The 17,199-nt window shown below is 41.7% G+C and overlaps 3 protein-coding genes across 6 annotated transcripts in view; 2 read left to right on the top strand and 1 right to left on the bottom strand.

Annotated features, from left to right (window-relative positions):
- Positions 1 to 5,417, bottom strand: part of lmtk2 (lemur tyrosine kinase 2) — a 24,711-nt gene extending 19,294 nt beyond the window's left edge. The window contains exon 1 of the mRNA XM_019889790.1: positions 4,913 to 5,417. Coding sequence (XP_019745349.1) covers positions 4,913 to 5,015 — 103 coding nt within the window. The 5' untranslated portion in view covers positions 5,016 to 5,417. The remainder of the gene's footprint in view (positions 1 to 4,912) is intronic.
- Positions 837 to 10,089, top strand: pvalb5 (parvalbumin 5). Of its 3 annotated transcripts, none has more exons than XM_019889798.1 (5): positions 837 to 1,447; positions 7,282 to 7,367; positions 8,514 to 8,646; positions 8,789 to 8,898; positions 9,869 to 10,089. In XM_019889798.1, exons 2-5 carry the CDS (start codon positions 7,307 to 7,309, stop codon positions 9,889 to 9,891), a joined length of 327 nt encoding a protein of 108 aa, XP_019745357.1. In that variant the 5' UTR covers positions 837 to 1,447; positions 7,282 to 7,306; the 3' UTR covers positions 9,892 to 10,089. The 3 variants fall into 3 exon arrangements, with proteins under 3 accessions (XP_019745357.1, XP_019745354.1, XP_019745356.1); XM_019889795.1 differs by lacking the exon at positions 837 to 1,447 and adding an exon at positions 6,738 to 6,897; XM_019889797.1 differs by lacking the exon at positions 837 to 1,447 and having other exon boundaries at positions 7,165 to 7,367.
- Positions 10,090 to 12,412: 2,323 nt separating this feature from the next.
- On the top strand, positions 12,413 to 16,517 carry LOC109527732 (parvalbumin beta 3-like). 2 transcript variants are annotated; one of them, XM_019889801.1, is made up of 5 exons: positions 12,413 to 12,711; positions 13,016 to 13,090; positions 14,091 to 14,223; positions 14,667 to 14,776; positions 16,250 to 16,517. In XM_019889801.1, exons 2-5 carry the CDS (start codon positions 13,030 to 13,032, stop codon positions 16,273 to 16,275), a joined length of 330 nt encoding a protein of 109 aa, XP_019745360.1. In that variant the 5' UTR covers positions 12,413 to 12,711; positions 13,016 to 13,029; the 3' UTR covers positions 16,276 to 16,517. The 2 variants fall into 2 exon arrangements, with proteins under 2 accessions (XP_019745360.1, XP_019745359.1); XM_019889800.1 differs by lacking the exon at positions 16,250 to 16,517 and adding an exon at positions 16,150 to 16,205 and having other exon boundaries at positions 12,416 to 12,711.
- The last annotated feature ends 682 nt before the right edge of the window (positions 16,518 to 17,199 follow it).

Consider the following 17,199-nt stretch of genomic DNA (forward strand, 5'->3'; position numbering starts at 1 on the left):
GCACACCCACACACACACACACACACACACACACACACACACACACCCAAGGACATAGCAGTAATATGGTGGTGCAGGGTGACCTCAATTTGTGCGCCCTAGCTCTACCTTTTACCAAATTCATTCCCTTCCCATTTCCAATGGGAAAACATGTTTGGCAACTCGAAGAAGTTCGGCTGGAGCCTTGTGATTAACTTTAGAGGTTCCAATGATTGCAGTGGCAGAGCCATATCGCGGAAAGAAAAATGCTAATTGCCCACTTCCCAGCAGCCGACGCTATTGTTCAGCATTTTGGCACCGGCTCCTTTTCCAAAACACTAACTAACATGGCATCAGCCTTAACTCTTTCATTCCACAAGACGTACTTGTGCGTTTTTTTAAAATTAGGTGCCCGCCTACCAAGGACGTACTTTATACATCTAAGTCTTTTTTTTTGCGGGAGGGTCTGATGCAATCTGTGAATGACAATAAGCTGTTTGCGTTGTAAATAATGTAAAAAAGCGACCAGTAGGTGGCAGTGGTGCCTCACGTGCTTGAAATGCATGCTTTTACAAAAAGCTCTTTTTCTCCGTTTTTTTGCCCAGGAGTCGCCATTTTCATGAAATTTAGCATTTTGTCATGCCGGTTGCTGAAGAATGGAAAAAGATAGAAACAATTTTTTTTTTTCTGCCGAAAGAAGAGAGTCCAAACTTTATTTTGGTAATCTTCATGTTTATATAGCATTAGAACCAAATATTCTGTGGGCCTTGCAAGATCAGTCAAAATCCAGTAAAACGCTGGGATTGAGGGGGTTGCTCCAGTGAAAATGGCTGGAATTGAATGAGTCATGTGCTCATATCATAACTTGGGCAGAACTCACAAGTTGACACAGCTCGATTTTGAGAGAAATATGGAAAGTAGCAGTCTGGTTGGTCTCCTTTCAGCTGAGCTGCAGATTTCAGGAAGACATTCATGCAGAGGTGAAACGGACCCACTTTGGCATATTTCTCCCACTGGTAGCTACACAGGTGCAACATTGAATCAAGAATAGAGCATGCTATCTGAGAAATCTTGAAACGAGGGGAAAGAACATGCTACAGCAGAACGCAAGTACAAGACGGTGCATTTGCAACTGCAGTGTGGCCCACTTCATCGCGGCGGTGAGGTTACAGCACCAAAAGACTGTAAAAGCTGAAATCCCATCATGTTAAGATCTGCAGTAGTCGGAATAAATTTGTCCTAAGGTGTATATTTGGACTCTACGGACCAATTGCGATAACGCTTGATGATGATGTTATTGCATCTGCCTCACTGCGAAAGTGGCTTTCAGCACATCTCACCACAGAGCCGGCGGAGCTGCCAGCGTGGTTTATTTTTAACCAGCTCTGGGCTAGTTAAAAAATAAAAATAAAAAAAAGAAACACATCCATTCCGCACTGCTCGGGTACTACTGGAGGCATGCTAGATGGTAAGCGTGATAATGAATTCAAGGGCCATATCGCCCAGTCCTAAATGTACATTTAAACACCAAAATGTTCTACCAAACCATATAATTATGGCTAAAGAGCACAATGCTAACCTGTCATGCTAAACACCATATACTGGCTAACAGAAATGAGCATCGACGTAACGGTGACAACGGCTACTTCAACACACAGAGCAGCAACAATACTCAAAGGCGTTAACTTGTTCTGTTAAGAGTTCGAACAACGGCTACTCATGCAGGTTAGTAGGGGACCTTCTTTGCCTTTTCGTCTATCACGAAATTGGACATTTTTATATCACAATCACGATATATTTTCTATTCAATGTTATCGATTGTCTTTTGCGATATCGAGCGTCATATCGCCCAGCTCGACTTTTGCTGCATCGCTTCCAGCAAATCAGTACAGTGAAACTCCTCAGCAACAAAACCTACATGCGCGAAAATACCCCCTAGTGTGAAAAAAATCTTCATGCATTAAAGCCATTCCCACTTTTCTGCTCCCCCTACAACGAAAAAAATCCCCCTGTTGCGTAATACGAAATCTTTTTCTCTGCCCTTGCCGCGCAACGAGATTCACTACAACGAAAACAAGCCTTCCGCAAAAGTCAAATCCAACCTCAGCCTACAGCTTCGCTCGGAAACGGCAACAACAAACAAGAGGACACATACATTGGTGTGAGTGTGTGTGTGTTTACATCCAAGATAAAATTTGCTAGAGTGAAAAGTCCCCTGTTGTGAAAAATTTCTTGCTGCAAACATGATTTCGTTGTAGAGGAGTTTCACTGTACTAGTAAAGAATAGTTGTGATAGGACGGGTGAACACTGTCCCTGTCCAATTTCTGGAACATTAGACCTCAACAAAAGCAGGATGCAGTCTGTGTGTAAGGGTTTACCACCACGTTTAACACCTGACACACACTTCTCTCACCCCCACGTTGTGCTGAAAGCACTTACGAGTCAGTCACACAAGACACGCCGGCATCTCATCTGATTGTGGCACAATTGCGCTTGGCTGGGCTACGTAGAAAAGGCAAAGACGGATCGATCTTCGGCTGCGCTCTCGCGTGGCAATTGTGTAGGCTGTCAGTGAAAGGAGGTCAGTGAAAGTTCGAGCAACGGGAAGGAAAGTCGAGGCCAATGTTCAACCTGACTAGCAGATGACAAGTGTCACTGTCACCTGATTGTCACAAGAGATAAACGGTTTTATTTGCATTGCAATGGTACCTGAAGTTACAAGTGTTGTTCAGATTCAGATTCAGATATCCTTTGCTTGGTTGATTGCATTTTTTCTTTTTTGCTTTGTGTTGTGTCGCAACACAATTATTGACGAGTAAGCTATATGGCAACATCATGCTTTGGGTCTGTGTTTCTTCAGCTGGAATTCAGGTTTTAGTCAAAGGTGAGGGAATTATGAACAGTTCTTCAAGAGCAGTCAGCCCCGAGTAGAAATGGAAAAAATATCAGATGTCAACTGTTCAAAGTAGCCAAACAATTGTAGAGCGGATATAAAATATCGACACAACAAAGTTCAACTTTCAGGCTTCAGCTATAGCACCCCCCCTCCCCCAAAAAAAAAGTTTTTAAAAAAAAGCCTACTAAAACTTCTCACATTTGAACTTTATTCTGTGTTTTCAGAGGCGCGTGAAATGGTGGCAAATCTGCTGACTCACCTTTAACAGAGTTTGGTTGTGATTGCTTACCTCTAAGCAGAATCACATCTGTAGCTATATGACGGGGTACACACTTGCGCAATCACATTAGCTCCGTTATTTTTACCTCCACTCGAGGTGTCCAGGTGACAGTGCACATTAATGGTGGACAAAGTTTTGAAATGATTGATCTCAACCTTCATTTTAGTTTGGAACTAGCTTTGGATGTGTCGCCGCTCAGATAAAGCAAAAAAAAAAAAAAGAAAGAAAAAAAAGACTAGTTAAATGCCTTTGCGTGTGGGCAAGGAGAGCCACTGTTATGGTAAAAACAGTCAAACACAAATGCGAAATAAAAACATTTGCAAGGAGCTGCTGGCCCCTTAAAGGCACACATCCAACAGAAGGTTACTTCAGTACATACCGTAATTACTCTTTATAACATTTCTTTACAGTCTCTTTTGTTACGTCTCCTTGGGTTTTTATACAACACAGGGCTGAGACACATTCATGGAATTTTCATGAACTTTGGATCCAGAAAATCTAAGTTATGAGGCCCAGATACAAAAATGGGTTGCTTGCGAATGACTCACTGCGGTGAGCCGTGATACGACGAGCTTAAAGTCGCGACACCAACCCGCGCTATTCATCTCAGCTTCATTCGGCATCACCTACTGCATTCGATTCCACGCGTATTGCCCATTTTGAGAGCGGGCAAAGGACAGGCGACAATGTCATTAAAAAAAAATCATGAAACACCATCAACAATTCTTTTCCCGCATACTGTCTTATGATTGAGCGAACGACGCGGTTGCTAATAATTGACTAGGGATGATAAACTCGGAATGTGTGTCGCGGTTATACATTGGCAGCTTCATTTACAAAGGAGTCACTGTTGCTTTTACTTGTGTCTTGGATAGGGACCATGACAAACCATTCCATTTCTTGATATGTTGTATTATCCTAATACTAGCTCCTCAAAGAGTGAAAGGACGCACGATGACTTAGTCATGACCACTGACTGTGTTATGTGATGCATGTCAACGACTGACTGAAGGCTGTATAAAGGTGACTTTTCTGTACCTGCGGTGAGCCGTGCGACTGCAGCTCAAAGAACTGCATGTAATTATCGATTAACTTTGACAACTCTAGTTGGGACATTACGGCCGCCGCGAGTCTACAAAAATTCATGCAAGCAGGACAGTGAGGAATGAGGGCAGTCGTGCAAAGTGAAACGCCATCTTTAAATGTTTCGGATACCGATTAGGCAATATTTGTGTGCTAATTAGAACTTCATTCATGTCGCAAAACTAATCAGCTAACATGATGACATTTGTTGACGACAAAACCGTCTTTCAACCAGTAGCTCAGCGGACGCAGGTGATTAAATGCAACAATGTGTGTACATTCGTGTGGATGTCTTTTGGCTGACCAAACAATGGGATGATGCAAAAATGCTGACATCATCATCGCTGGCATTGTGAGGATGACATCCAATTGAAAACTGATTGGTTGGTGTAGATACAGTTTTCAGGACGAGTGATTCTGAAGACCCTGGGCAGATTAGTTTGACAGGGCAACTCATCGAGGTTGAAATATGATTGGACCAAAAAAAAAAAAAAAGCGTATTCATGAAATCAGTGCAGCCAAGAGAAATAATAATCGTTTATTCATTCATATAATTTCCTTCTAACATTGGCTCTCGGCGAGGAAACGCTGACGAGGTTGTATAAATATGTGGTGAAAGGAGAGAAAAAAAACAAAAACAAAAAGCAAGCAATAATTCCCCAAACGCCTTTACCTGTGCTCTGTTGGTAGTGAAGAGGAGCCCCTTGAGCCGGCCAGCATGCCCACAGCAAGATCGCGTTGAGCAGCAGCAAAACACATCCATGACAGCTCTTCATTCTCCCAGTTTAGCTTCCAAACACGCCGCTAGATGTTGGGAATCGTGGTGGTCAACAACTGATGCCCCGGTACCACTTGAAGTCGTGTTTCAGTCATTAGTTAACAAGCGAACGTTGATGTTGATGGCACAAACAAGCATTCTGTCGCTCTTTAGCCACTTAGCTTCGGCTAGCAACAGTCTAAGCTAACGACCGCAAACGCGGCTACAAAACGCCCGTTTCCGGTGCCCGTGAGGATAAAAGGTGCGAACACGCTCGTCGCCCCGTCATATTTAGTGGGTGCCGCTTGGCGTTTCACGAGAAAACGCTAGCTGAGAGGAATAAGTCAAACCGGACTATCGGGAAACTCATCTCCTCCGAAGCGCCATATTCCTTCACGACGTCACAACATTAAATGGGGGCGGGCACCATCACGTGATTGATGCTTCATAATAGCCAATCGCGGCTTGGAATACTGTACGCTCAAACATACAGCCAATTGGTGGAAATCATTATTTGTCATAGAAACAACACATTTCGTGAAGGTTGTGGAAAGTTTACAACCAGAGGTGAAAAAAAAGTACTCAAACTCCGTATTTACTCAGGTGCAAGTACAAATATTTGGTTTAAAAAAAAACAACAACAACGACTGATAAAAAGAGGATCAATTTGATTTCCGTCCTTAATAGTAAAAAACTACAGACTGAAACGTAAATCGGGCAGAAACGGAATCTTCTTACCTCCACATTCATCACATTTCAGGAGAACGCAAAAACGGAATGTTTGTTCACCTATTTTTTGTTTCTGAGTTTGACCTATAAAAGCTTGCGCAATTCAGATTTTACCAAGCGTTGTAATTTTTAGTTATAGTGTTTCAGGAAAACAAATCCACCTGTCCAACATGAATAAATATTACTCCAGAAATATTATTTAGTATATAACTTTATTACATATTATATTATTGTTATGATTGTTATTATATAATTGTTTTTAAAAATGAGTGCAGATTCGGAATAAGCGCACAGAAATTAATCTTTGGGGGGGCCGGTTCGGGGAGGGGGTCTTACTGGACTTTAGAAGGATTGAAATGGCATGGGATAGGAAAAAGATTCTTGACAATTGAAATACTGAACTGACTAGAGTTTGATCGTCTTAACACCTCTTTTACTTGGGTAACGTACTCCTTGTACGCAAATTGTCTCTTGCCCTGCCTTTCACTCTGACATCTGCATTTTAGCCTGTTTTAATGCCCCTTGCCCCGCCCCACCCCCGACACCACCACCAAGTGAGGCTGTTGCTTAACTTAATTTAACTTGAAATATTCATGTACTGTATTCTATCCAACATTCGGCTCAAGAGACAGACTTGCTGTCTATCAATTGAATGATTACTGTCTTGACAGCATAGGGAAGTACAAACTTAAGTGGGATCCTAAACCTGCAATTGGTCTTGAATGTGTTCTTCACGATCCACAGCAGCAGAAGCCATCAGCATTGTGTAATTGAAACAGGTCGATATTGAAGTGCCTGGAGGATAAAAGGCTTCATAAATGCAACTCATTTATCATATTTGAAGTCAACTACATCGGCAGCAGCAATAATTACACCCAAATTTCACCACTGAATTATTTACTCCTCCTCAGAGCATTTCTGCAAGTTTGCAAAAACAATGTGAGTAAGAGAATTATGTGCTCTGATTAACTGATGAGGAGGAGGAGGAGGAGGAGGAGGAGGGGGAGGCAGAGGAGGATGCTTGCTGTGGTGAGGTGGGGAAACTCTCCACGGGTTTGATGACAGATGCGTCAGCTTGCTCCTTGCACTCAGCATCACAGACCGGCAGGAGAACCAAACCCAGGCACAGAGTGCAAAAAAAAAAAAAAAAAAAAAAGCTTCGCTGCAGAAAGGTAAGCATCTTTAAAAATTTCTTCTGCATGAACTTATTTAGGGCAACAATTTCTGCTTTGTAAAGGCATGTTGAATAGGGAAGAATCCAAAGCAGAATCATCTTCATTGGCCAAGTATGTTCACGGGCTTTGTCTCGGCGAGCTGGTGTCACTGTAGTTGTAGAGCAAAAAAAGCCACACGAACAAAATTCATATTTAGGACTTGTTGGCAAACAATATTTTCAGTGCCGCTTTTGCAACGGTGAAACAAAAGCAAAAAAAAAAAAAAAAACGTACACTATATGGCACTTGACGTGTTTTCAAATGTCAACCGAAAGAGGAAAAGCCCCTTCGCCACACTTTGGCTCGACTGTCACTTGCGTGCAATGTGCGTGACTCCCTCAGGCAAGCGCAGAGGAAAGCGAGGATCATGACATTTGCAGGGATGCTGAGAAACCAGGACATCCAGACTGCCGTGCAGGCATGTCAAGGTGAGTCAAGCCGGCAGACATGGAAAGGCTTCCACACGCTAATCAGGATTGTACATATTTATATATCTAAAAATCCAACAAATAATAAATAAAGTTTTCTGAATCTGAATCCGAATACCAACTAAAGATTTGACACGTTTGTTCGCACTGAAAATAGGAAACCAAGCGGCCGTTTGGCAGGAGAGCAGTTTTTGTTCCCACAAGCCCCGTAGGTATTACCGGTATTTTACACACAAACTCGGTGAAAAGCACTGTTCGTTTACAAAAAAAAAAAAAAAAAAAAATTTTTACTTAGGCTAGTTTAAGGCACTGGGTCAGCTAAAAACTATTTATGATTTACAAAGCTACTGAAAAATGTTTTGTTTGTATATTTGTGTGTGTGCAAATTTTATTCAAAAAATGGATGCGAATTGTTGATAAGGTGTTTCCAAGTTTTTGTTTTGAGTACCCCCTGAGTTAGCATTGGCCACCCCAATGCCCAAAGGATAAAAGTCTCGCTCCGCCTCTGTTCTAAGGTAATGGAAATGAAGCAATGAAAACGCTATTTTTTGGGGGGGGGGGCTGGGGGGGGGCCCTCAAATTTCCATTGAAAAAGTCTTGACAAGTCTGATTTTGCAAAGCAAAGATCTGGCAATCCCAAGTCTTGATTATTTATCTCCAGCGATTCCGCTTGCATGACTGCTCAGGTGCTGCGATGAAATCTGAATGTCAGGGCTCTGGAGTGGCGCTTCGGGCAAACTCAGTGACTTTTTCTGTTTTTCGCTGGAGGCAATGACATCGCTCAAGCATCTTGGGCATGAATAGCTTCTCTATTTGAATTTCATTGATGATATTGTTTCACTCTCAAAGCTGGAAATGACTGTTTTCCTGCTGCCCACGGGGCACTAGTGCAGTGCATGTCACTCTAAAATACAGTATATTTTCATTTAATCGTTTAGAAATGATTTCAATTTTTGTTGAGGTATTCAACTTTAATCTGGAATAAATTTTGATTCGCTCATAAAGTGCTTTGATGGAGGAAGGACTTTTAACATTCACGCTTCAATTTTTTTTTTTTTTTAATTCAATGGTATAAGTAGATAAGCTTTAATAGTACGAGACATTGGAACCATTAAATTTTTTTTTTTCATTTTTATCACTTCACAGCTCCAGGCACATTCAACTACAAAACTTTCTTCTCACAAGTGGGACTGGCCGACTTGTCGGAAGCAGATTGGAAAAATGTCTTCACGGTCCTGGACCAGGACAGGAGCGGATTCATTGAGGAGGCGGAGCTAAAGTATGTGTGGGGTTTAAATAAGCATCGAGGGTGTCACAGATAGCTGCAATGGAGGAGCCCTCAAGCAGAAGTCTCTCTTTGAATGCTGAAACGGTTCATTAACCTTTTCCGATCTTATCTTATTTTTTTTTTCCTCCATCAGACTATTCCTTCAGAATTTCTCCCCCGACGCGAGGGAGCTGACGGTGGCCGAAACCAAGACACTGATGGCGGCAGGAGACAGAGATGGCGACGGCAAAATCGGAATCGAAGGTTTTCGACTGGTTTAGATCTTGCCTGAGCGCAGACGCCCGCCGAGGATGAACATTTGAACCGAATCGGATATCGGCTTCCTGCATGCATTAGATAGGAAAAGTCTCCACACCCCTCTTCAAATGCCGGTTTTTGTGATGTAAAACAATGAGACCATAATCAATAATTTCCAAACGCTTTCTACAATTTAAGGTGACCTGAAACCTGTTCATCTCAATTTTGAAAAAAATATATAAAATTAGGGCGGCGGGTTTGACTCCAGCCGCGGCCTCCCTGTGTGAGTTTGCATGTTCTCCCCGTGCCTGCGTGGGTTTTCTCCGGGTACTCCGGTTTCCTCTCACATTCCAAAAACATGCATGACAGGCTGATTGAACACTCAAAATTGTCCCTAGGTGTGAGTGTGAGCGCGGATGGTTGTTTGTCTCTGTGTGCCCTGCAATTGGCTAGCAACCCGTTCAGGGCGTACCGAAAACAGCTGGGATAGGCTCCAGCACGCCCCGCGACCCTTGTAAGGATAAAACCATTCAGAAAATGGATAAATAAATAAAATTAGAGGGGAAGTGGAAAAAACATGGATAATATGGTTGCGCATGTGTGCACACCCTCTTCTCACTGGGGATGTGGCTGCGTTCAGCATGAACTAGAGCTGCAGCTAAAACTGAATGATCACTTTGCATTCAAATAAACAGGCCCAAATTGAGACAAGATCATCCTTACTTCAGTATACTACATATACTTTTTTGGGTGTGCCATGAGTTTTTTTTCTCATGTGAAAAAGCCCAACTATCCATTCATCCGTTCTCTTTGGTGCTTATAACAACAAAAAAATAGTAAATGCAGAGAGGGGGCTAGAGGGAGCTCTCCACTATCTAGTGCTGAAATCCCACTCTCCAAAATGTCACATTGGTTCAAGCCATCTGCCCACGCATATTGTGTTTCAACTCCTCCTTTCTGTTCTTTTCTCCACCAGAGTTCTGCGATCTCCTGAAATAACGAGAAACGCCCCTCGCTGGCCATGACTTTGAAGATCCCGACTTTCCAGATTGTTTGATGAAAGCTCAGATATTCCAAATCTGCTTGGCTACTTGTTGCTGTCCTTGGCGGTCGATACGACGGATGCCGGAGGCCATACGTGTGTGTTGCCGTGACTCAACAAGTCGCAAATGATCAATAAATGTATTTGGGATTTGATGCCACTGCCTGCTGTTCTTAATGACCTGAAAATAGACAGAAAAAAAAATTTTTTTTTTTTTAAATGGATGGAAATCATATCCAGTCGAACCTCGAGGTACATAATGAATCTGTACGTTATGACGGTAGTTTTTTGTAACCATTTCCAATAAAATGGCCGCCAACTACGATGTATATATTACAGTATGAACATTTATAGGTATAAAAACATGAACATGTAATACAGTATAAACATATGAATTTCAAATACGGGTATATGAAGAAAGATTTTTGTATAAGATATGAAACAAACAACTGTAGCGTTCCTACGTCATCTGTGAAAAGTCAGCAAATGAAAAGTGCCTCCTCCCGGTCAGGATGCGCCGCACTCCGAAGCCGTTGACGATAAATCCGTTGGCCTCGAACTCTGCCATGATTTTGTTGGCATTACGGATTATTGTCATAATCGTCAACTTTGCCATTTCGTAGTCTCGGCTGAGCTTCATCTGGGAGGTCCCCTTTCGAAAGTGAGAGGCAATTTTAGCCTTCACAGACAGCAATACGTGCTTCCGTTTACCAGATATGATCTGAGGTCATGTGCTCAGGACCGCGCCGTGCCTCCGGAAGTGCAACAATGTACGAGTCGATCAGTAGCGTTACTAAGCAACGTGCACATTTTGTTCATAAGCAAAGTCGCAGCGGCAGTTAGCTTCTCATGGTTCATTGTAGTGAGGCCTTTTCACTACTTTGTTGGAAAAATCTGGTCATTATACCGAAGTTGACGTTATGAAGGTGTTTGTTGTAAAATCGGCAAATGGAAAAGGAATTACGTGAAACCGATATGTGAACGTTATAGCGGTGAAAACGTCGTGAATGGGGTACGTTGAAAGGAGGTTCGACTGTATTATGTGCTAACAACATTCCAGACTGGAAGCTTTCTTTGGGAATTATGGGAAACAATGTGAACTAAATGGAAATTGTTTACTGTTGATTAAACTATCAATTCATTGAAAGTGTTTTATGATGGAGTTATCACAAATAAGAGTCCCGAGCTGTCAACCTTCCTAGATTAGTTTTGTGGACTTCAGAATTCATTTCCGCTGCTGTATACGGTACTATTATTCAATTAATTTCTCCTTAATTGACATATGTCAATGAATTAAAAATTAATATCCATAGAACTTTATATTATTATTATTATTATCCATTTTCCGATCTGCTTATCCTCACAAGGGTCGCAGGGGATGCTGAAGACTATCCCAGCCGTCTTCGCGCAGTAGGCGGGGGACACCCTGAACCGGTTGCCAGCCAATCGCAGGGCACACAGAGACGAACAACCATCCGCGCTCACATTCACACCTAGGGAGAATTTTGAGTGTTCAATCAGCCTGCCATGCATGTTTTTGGAATGTGGGAGGAAACCGGAGTACCCAGAGAAAACCCACGCATGCACAGGGAGAACATGCAAACTCCACACAGGGAGGCCGGAGCTGGAATTGAACCCGCTACCTCTGCACTGTGAGGTCGACGTGCTAACCACCGGACCACCCCTATTATTATTTTTTTCATTATTATTATTATTATTAATTTATTGGGGGTGGGGGGCTGGCAGCCAGTTCAGGATACACCCCACCGACTGCCCAAAGACAGCTGGGATAGGCTGCAGCACACCCACGACCCCTGTGAGGATAAGCGGATTACAAAATGGATGGATGGATATTTTTTTAAATCGTTATGTATACCATTTTTCTTTGTTTGCTTATTTTTCTTTAATTTTATTCAGCTACCTCATTTGAGCATATTACTTTTTAATGTTGCTCAATGGTTATTTCCGTCTTAATTTTAGCTTTTTGCGGGGGGGGCGGGCGGCATTAATAAACCAGGAAAAACTATTTTTTAAATATAGCAGGAAAAACGATGTAACCTATGTATGACTATTTAAAGTGCGTGACAAATTACAATGTGCGATAAAACTGGACATTTCACTTTGGCTTTTCCCATATTTTTTCCCCAGTGTTTTTTTTTTTGGGGGGGGGCTTTATTTAAATAAAGAAACGGTTGAAAAATGCTGACAAGCATGTAAATGGCAATAAATAACAACGTAGCCCCGGGCCTTTTCGCCTTAGTCTTTGCGGGTCCCAATATAAAAGTGTCAATGAGCATGTGGCTTTCACCGTGAAGATAGAAGCCATCATCACAGCGATAAACACCTCCCGAGTGTTGTTGTCACTTGCAACCGACAGCGACCTTCCGATTGGTCCACGAACAGGAAAAGCCCATTACGCGCACATTTCTTTTAATTCCACGTCGCCCTTCATGACTCTCGAATCACGTTTGACTTTTGACTTTACTCCAAAGTCAAACACGGTGCAAATCAGCGGGCGTCGCTCGGCTTTTCTCGGACCCTTCACCAATTGGCCGAGGCGCACATGAAAGCATCCCTCATTTGTTGCCTTAAAAATAGACCGGACTACTAGACACATTTTTTCGAGCACCATTGCATCTTGGCACCCGATACCCAGAGCCCAAAGCTCTGTAAATGGTGTTGCTGGAGGATATATAAGAGGCAGGCAAAGCGCTGTTGGGACATTCACTCGGAATCCGCCTTGGTTGTTGTCACTCGCTTCAACGCGCAGCGCAAAGGTGAGTGCGCACACCCTCAAAAAGACCCCCCCCCCCGGGGGGGGGCACAGCGACAACATGTATCTTGTTGGGAAGACCCCCTTCTGCAGTAGGATAACAGAAAAGTCAACATTTTTGTCATAAACTAAATCGTGCAGATGATTTGTTGTATTTACATTGGAATACTTTGCAGTTTGAGTTGTTTTGAGCAGACCTTATAAAGTCATCGAGCTGTCCACTTGAATCCACTTTGAAGTTTTGAAATTCACCCCATGTATGTGATTTATTTACAATTTATCATCATTGCTGTTTCTCCCTCTTGTAGATCAGAAAAATAAAATGGCCTTCACTGGTTTTCTCAATGATGCCGAGATGAAAGCAGCTCTGGATGGCTGTTCAGGTAATATAAATCTAAATGTCGTTTATATCATTCATCGATCACCATCTGTAGGTGTGTAGGCCATTCACTGAATTCCGCGCTCAATGTAATGCTTCGAAAAGCGACTGAGCATTTCTGATTTTTTTCCCCAACTAAAAATCGGATTTTACACATGTCGAAGGCCTCAAATTATGCGATGACCCATCTTGGGCCACTTTCTTTCATTATGTCATTGTTTTCTTGTATTGTTGAGAAACAAAGTGAGCTTGGAGCATGAAATTAGCCAATATGTGAAATGTAGCAATGTGGTGTTTATGCACATAGCATGTTGATCCTACAAGCACGTTGCCATGATTCAACAATATAGTTTGATTAAAAAAAAAAAAAAAAGGCTGACGCAAGATCGTAACCCCACTCGTCATAGTTGGAATAGCATCAAATTTACAGAAATTTTTTTTTGCATGATCTTACTTTTGCTTTTCCCATGGCCTGTAAAGGATTTCAGTGATGAAAATTCCTGTGGATCACGTGAGTTGTGGAATGGTTCACATTTTTCAGAGGGGTTGGGGCTCAGTGCAACCCACTCACAAAAAAAAATTGGTAATCGAAACGATATATATATTTTTTATTATTTTTGAAAAGAAAAAAGTATGGTTCTGATGACGCGCACTACAAACATGTGACGTTTCCTTAATGTTTCTATGTATGGTTCAGTCTAATTTTAGGGAGCAGGGATGACATCAAATGCTATTTTTTCAGTCTTCAGGGCAATAAATTAACCTTTTAAATTGTATTGCTATAAGACAAATTTTTATCTAGCTAGCTAACTAGCTAAGCTAGCTAGCTAGCTACATAGAGAGTTTAATTAGATATCTTCACTTTCTTATCAACTTCTCTCAACAATTTAATCAAATCTATCTGATCGTATCATTCTCATTGTACCTTACCTCTTATCTCATGTCGTTTCTCTACCTCATTTAACAGTTGTTTGCTGTCTTGTGCTTTGGTGTTTGCTTTGCAGCCCCCGAATCGTTCAACTTCAAGACTTTCTTCAAGGTGTCTGGCCTGGCCAGCAAGTCTCCCGATGATGTGAAGAAAGCCTTCCGGATCATTGACCAGGACAACAGCGGCTTCATTGAGGAGGAGGAGCTCAAGTGAGACGTCCAAACACATGCAAGATGGACTTAAGGGTTTTCGCAAACCTATGAGTGACTTGTTTTATTCTATGCTGTTGGGACAGTAAGTTTAAAATTACTTGGGCATGTATGCTATCAGGCTAACAATTCGTTTGACTCCAATGCATCAAGATTCATTGGAATTGAAAATCAGTAACATTTTGAAATCAAAATTTTCCGAAATTTTTTCAAATGACTCAAAAAAATTCCAGGCGCTATTAACATTTTATAGTCATTTAAAATGAAAATTTCAAAGTGCATTTCAAATTTAGAATTTCAAATTAGTTTATAGTTCCAGAAACTAGTAGGCTCTCTGCAGTTTTACAAGAATATCAACATTTTTTAAATGATTTTTTTTTTTTTATGTGCCGATGCATTTGTTTCTGGATAATGCTTACTACTCGGGTTTTCCTGGTTTGTAGGCTGTTCCTGCAGAACTTTTCTGCGTCTGCCAGAGCTCTCACCGACAAGGAGACCAAAACCTTCCTCGCCGCCGGTGACAGCGATGGTGACGGCATGATTGGCATTGATGGTAAAACATCTCCTAATGCTTGACCATAAACTTACTCAAAAATGGATTTTGTCCAAATACTGGATTTCAAATGAAACAGCACTTCCCACCAAGGCCAAACAATCCGAATTGGAATCAGCATTCATTAATATTCATGTGATTTAGAAATGCAACAAAATATATATAAACTATAAGTATATAAATATAAGATAACGCTTAAATGCCTTGTGGTTAGGATCTCGAGCACAATGTCAGTTTCATTTTACGTAACAGGAAATCAAAAACAAGTCCAAAACATTTTTCATGTGCATTTCATTGACATTAATGTCAGATTGAACTGCAATAAGTCATCACAAAGGCGTAATTAGAAATCCAAAGTTAACAAAGCCAACATAACCTATTGATTAGACTCCAATGCTGCCTTCAGTTTGATTGTATCCAATAAGAAATCACAAAAGCTTAGAAAGAAAAAAAATTTGAGTTGAGCTATTTTTTTTTCATTAACTTCCACATCATCGTTAGCTAAGCAGCATGAGCCATTTTTTTAGAACACAGAAGAAACAAATAATAAAAACATTTAACAAACAAGAAAAGTCCAGGTGCCCTGATTGAACCTCGACTTGGATGACTGAAAAGCAACAAGGACATAAACAAAACTGCTGTTTTTCTGCATTGGGACAGTTAGCTAAAATTTTGTTTAAAATGATGTAGCCAAGTATGCTATTAAGCTAATTAAACGCAAGCGAAATAAGAAATCACAAATACTTCAAACAAAAGAATTTTTAATTGACATCTCACACACACACACACACACACACACACACACACACACACACACACACACACACACACACACACACACACACACACACACACACACACACACAGTGTAATGTAGCTTTGGGCTACATTTTCAAATGAGCGCATGTCTGAACAGGCCCGCTGGTTGTTGCTTCTCCACCCACGAGAAGCACAAAACCGCTCCCTAGCACCCAAGTCCAAAAAAACAAAAGCGGCATGAAACATTCCCGTTTTAAGACATATTTCTGACATGGTTCCGCCCAAAAACTTTTTTTACCCAAATTTCAAATTCGCGCAAAACAGCAAGCAAGGAATTTTTATTTATCTTTAAAACTCATTCAATTACAAGAACTATTTTTTTCCATGTTTTTTTTTAAGAATCCAGGTATGACTTTGTGTTAATTTTTTTTTTTTTTGCATGGTAGGGTAAAGTAGGGTCTGAAAATACGCAACGTCGAAACGGCGTCAGAAATCGCAACCGTGTCAAAAGAAATTCAAAGTGCAACAAAATAGAAAGCCAAGACAATTTCCGATTGGTTAACCACCAAAGCTCTCCCTTCATGTCTTTTTTTTGCCTTCTCCTTCTCCTCCAGAATTTACTGCCCTCGTCAAGGAATAAATTCCCCCTGACCAAGACCCTCTTTCACCAAAGCTCTCCCTTCATGTCTTTTTTTTTGCCTTCTTCTCCTCCAGAATTTACTGCCCTTGTCAAGGAATAAATTCCCCCTGACCAAGACCCTCTTGATTTCACCGAGTCCTCACTGGATCCGGTAATCCCATCAGCCGAAAGCATCTTTTTTATAGCTTATTTATGGGTTGCCTGCGGACTATTTCTCAACATTGGAGCACATCCTTTCACTACTGCGTGTGAATGTTCTGAAACTTGTGCAAGTTGTACACCATCTGCACTTTTTGAGGCAGAGTGAAAAAGCCGGGAATAAAAACTCTTCTGGTGTAAAAATCATCTCTCTTGTGGCCTCGCTCGTTTGTGCGCTGCTAGACTGGAAGACACCCGCGCGGATGCTGATGATGTCACTCGAACGGGTTCGAATATTTGGCAGGGGTAAAACGGCGCCGGCGCCTGCCAGGCGTTTTCAATGCAAGAAGTTAATAGTGGATGCACTTTTTTTTTTTGGGCTTAATTGGTTTATACTAGCACACAGTTTCAATAGCAGCGATATCCACTGGGGCCCTTTTCAGTCACTCCAGTTCAATGTGATTTTCCGATTTTGCTCAAATCGTGCGACCCCTACGGCGTAACCTTGCACGAAAAGAATCTTGGACACCTCAGCCCCTATCAAATGGACTCTCTCTGGGGCTTGTTAGCGTTAATAGTGACAGATGGCAAGCAAGACCACCCCCGACATGGGACAGTAGTGCCACCTAGATGGGAAAAATAATCTGCAACGTCAAGGCCAGAAGCACCAGTGGGCACTGACTGACCTCCCGTGTGCTCTACCAGGGACGCAAAAGCAGCTGTTGACATTACGGGCGAGACTGTGCTAATCTTTTTGCCATTTATAACCATTTACAATTCAAAACTTGACTGTCCATTTCAAATCAAAGCTCCACTTTTTTAATATGGCTGTGTTGCTAGCACCACTTACAGTTTGTCGCCCTCCCCGGCGTCGTACTATACTTAG

Source organism: Hippocampus comes, unplaced genomic scaffold (assembly GCF_001891065.2).
Source record: "Hippocampus comes isolate QL1 unplaced genomic scaffold, H_comes_QL1_v1.1 scaffold326, whole genome shotgun sequence".
NCBI classification, from domain to species: Eukaryota; Metazoa; Chordata; class Actinopteri; order Syngnathiformes; family Syngnathidae; genus Hippocampus; species Hippocampus comes.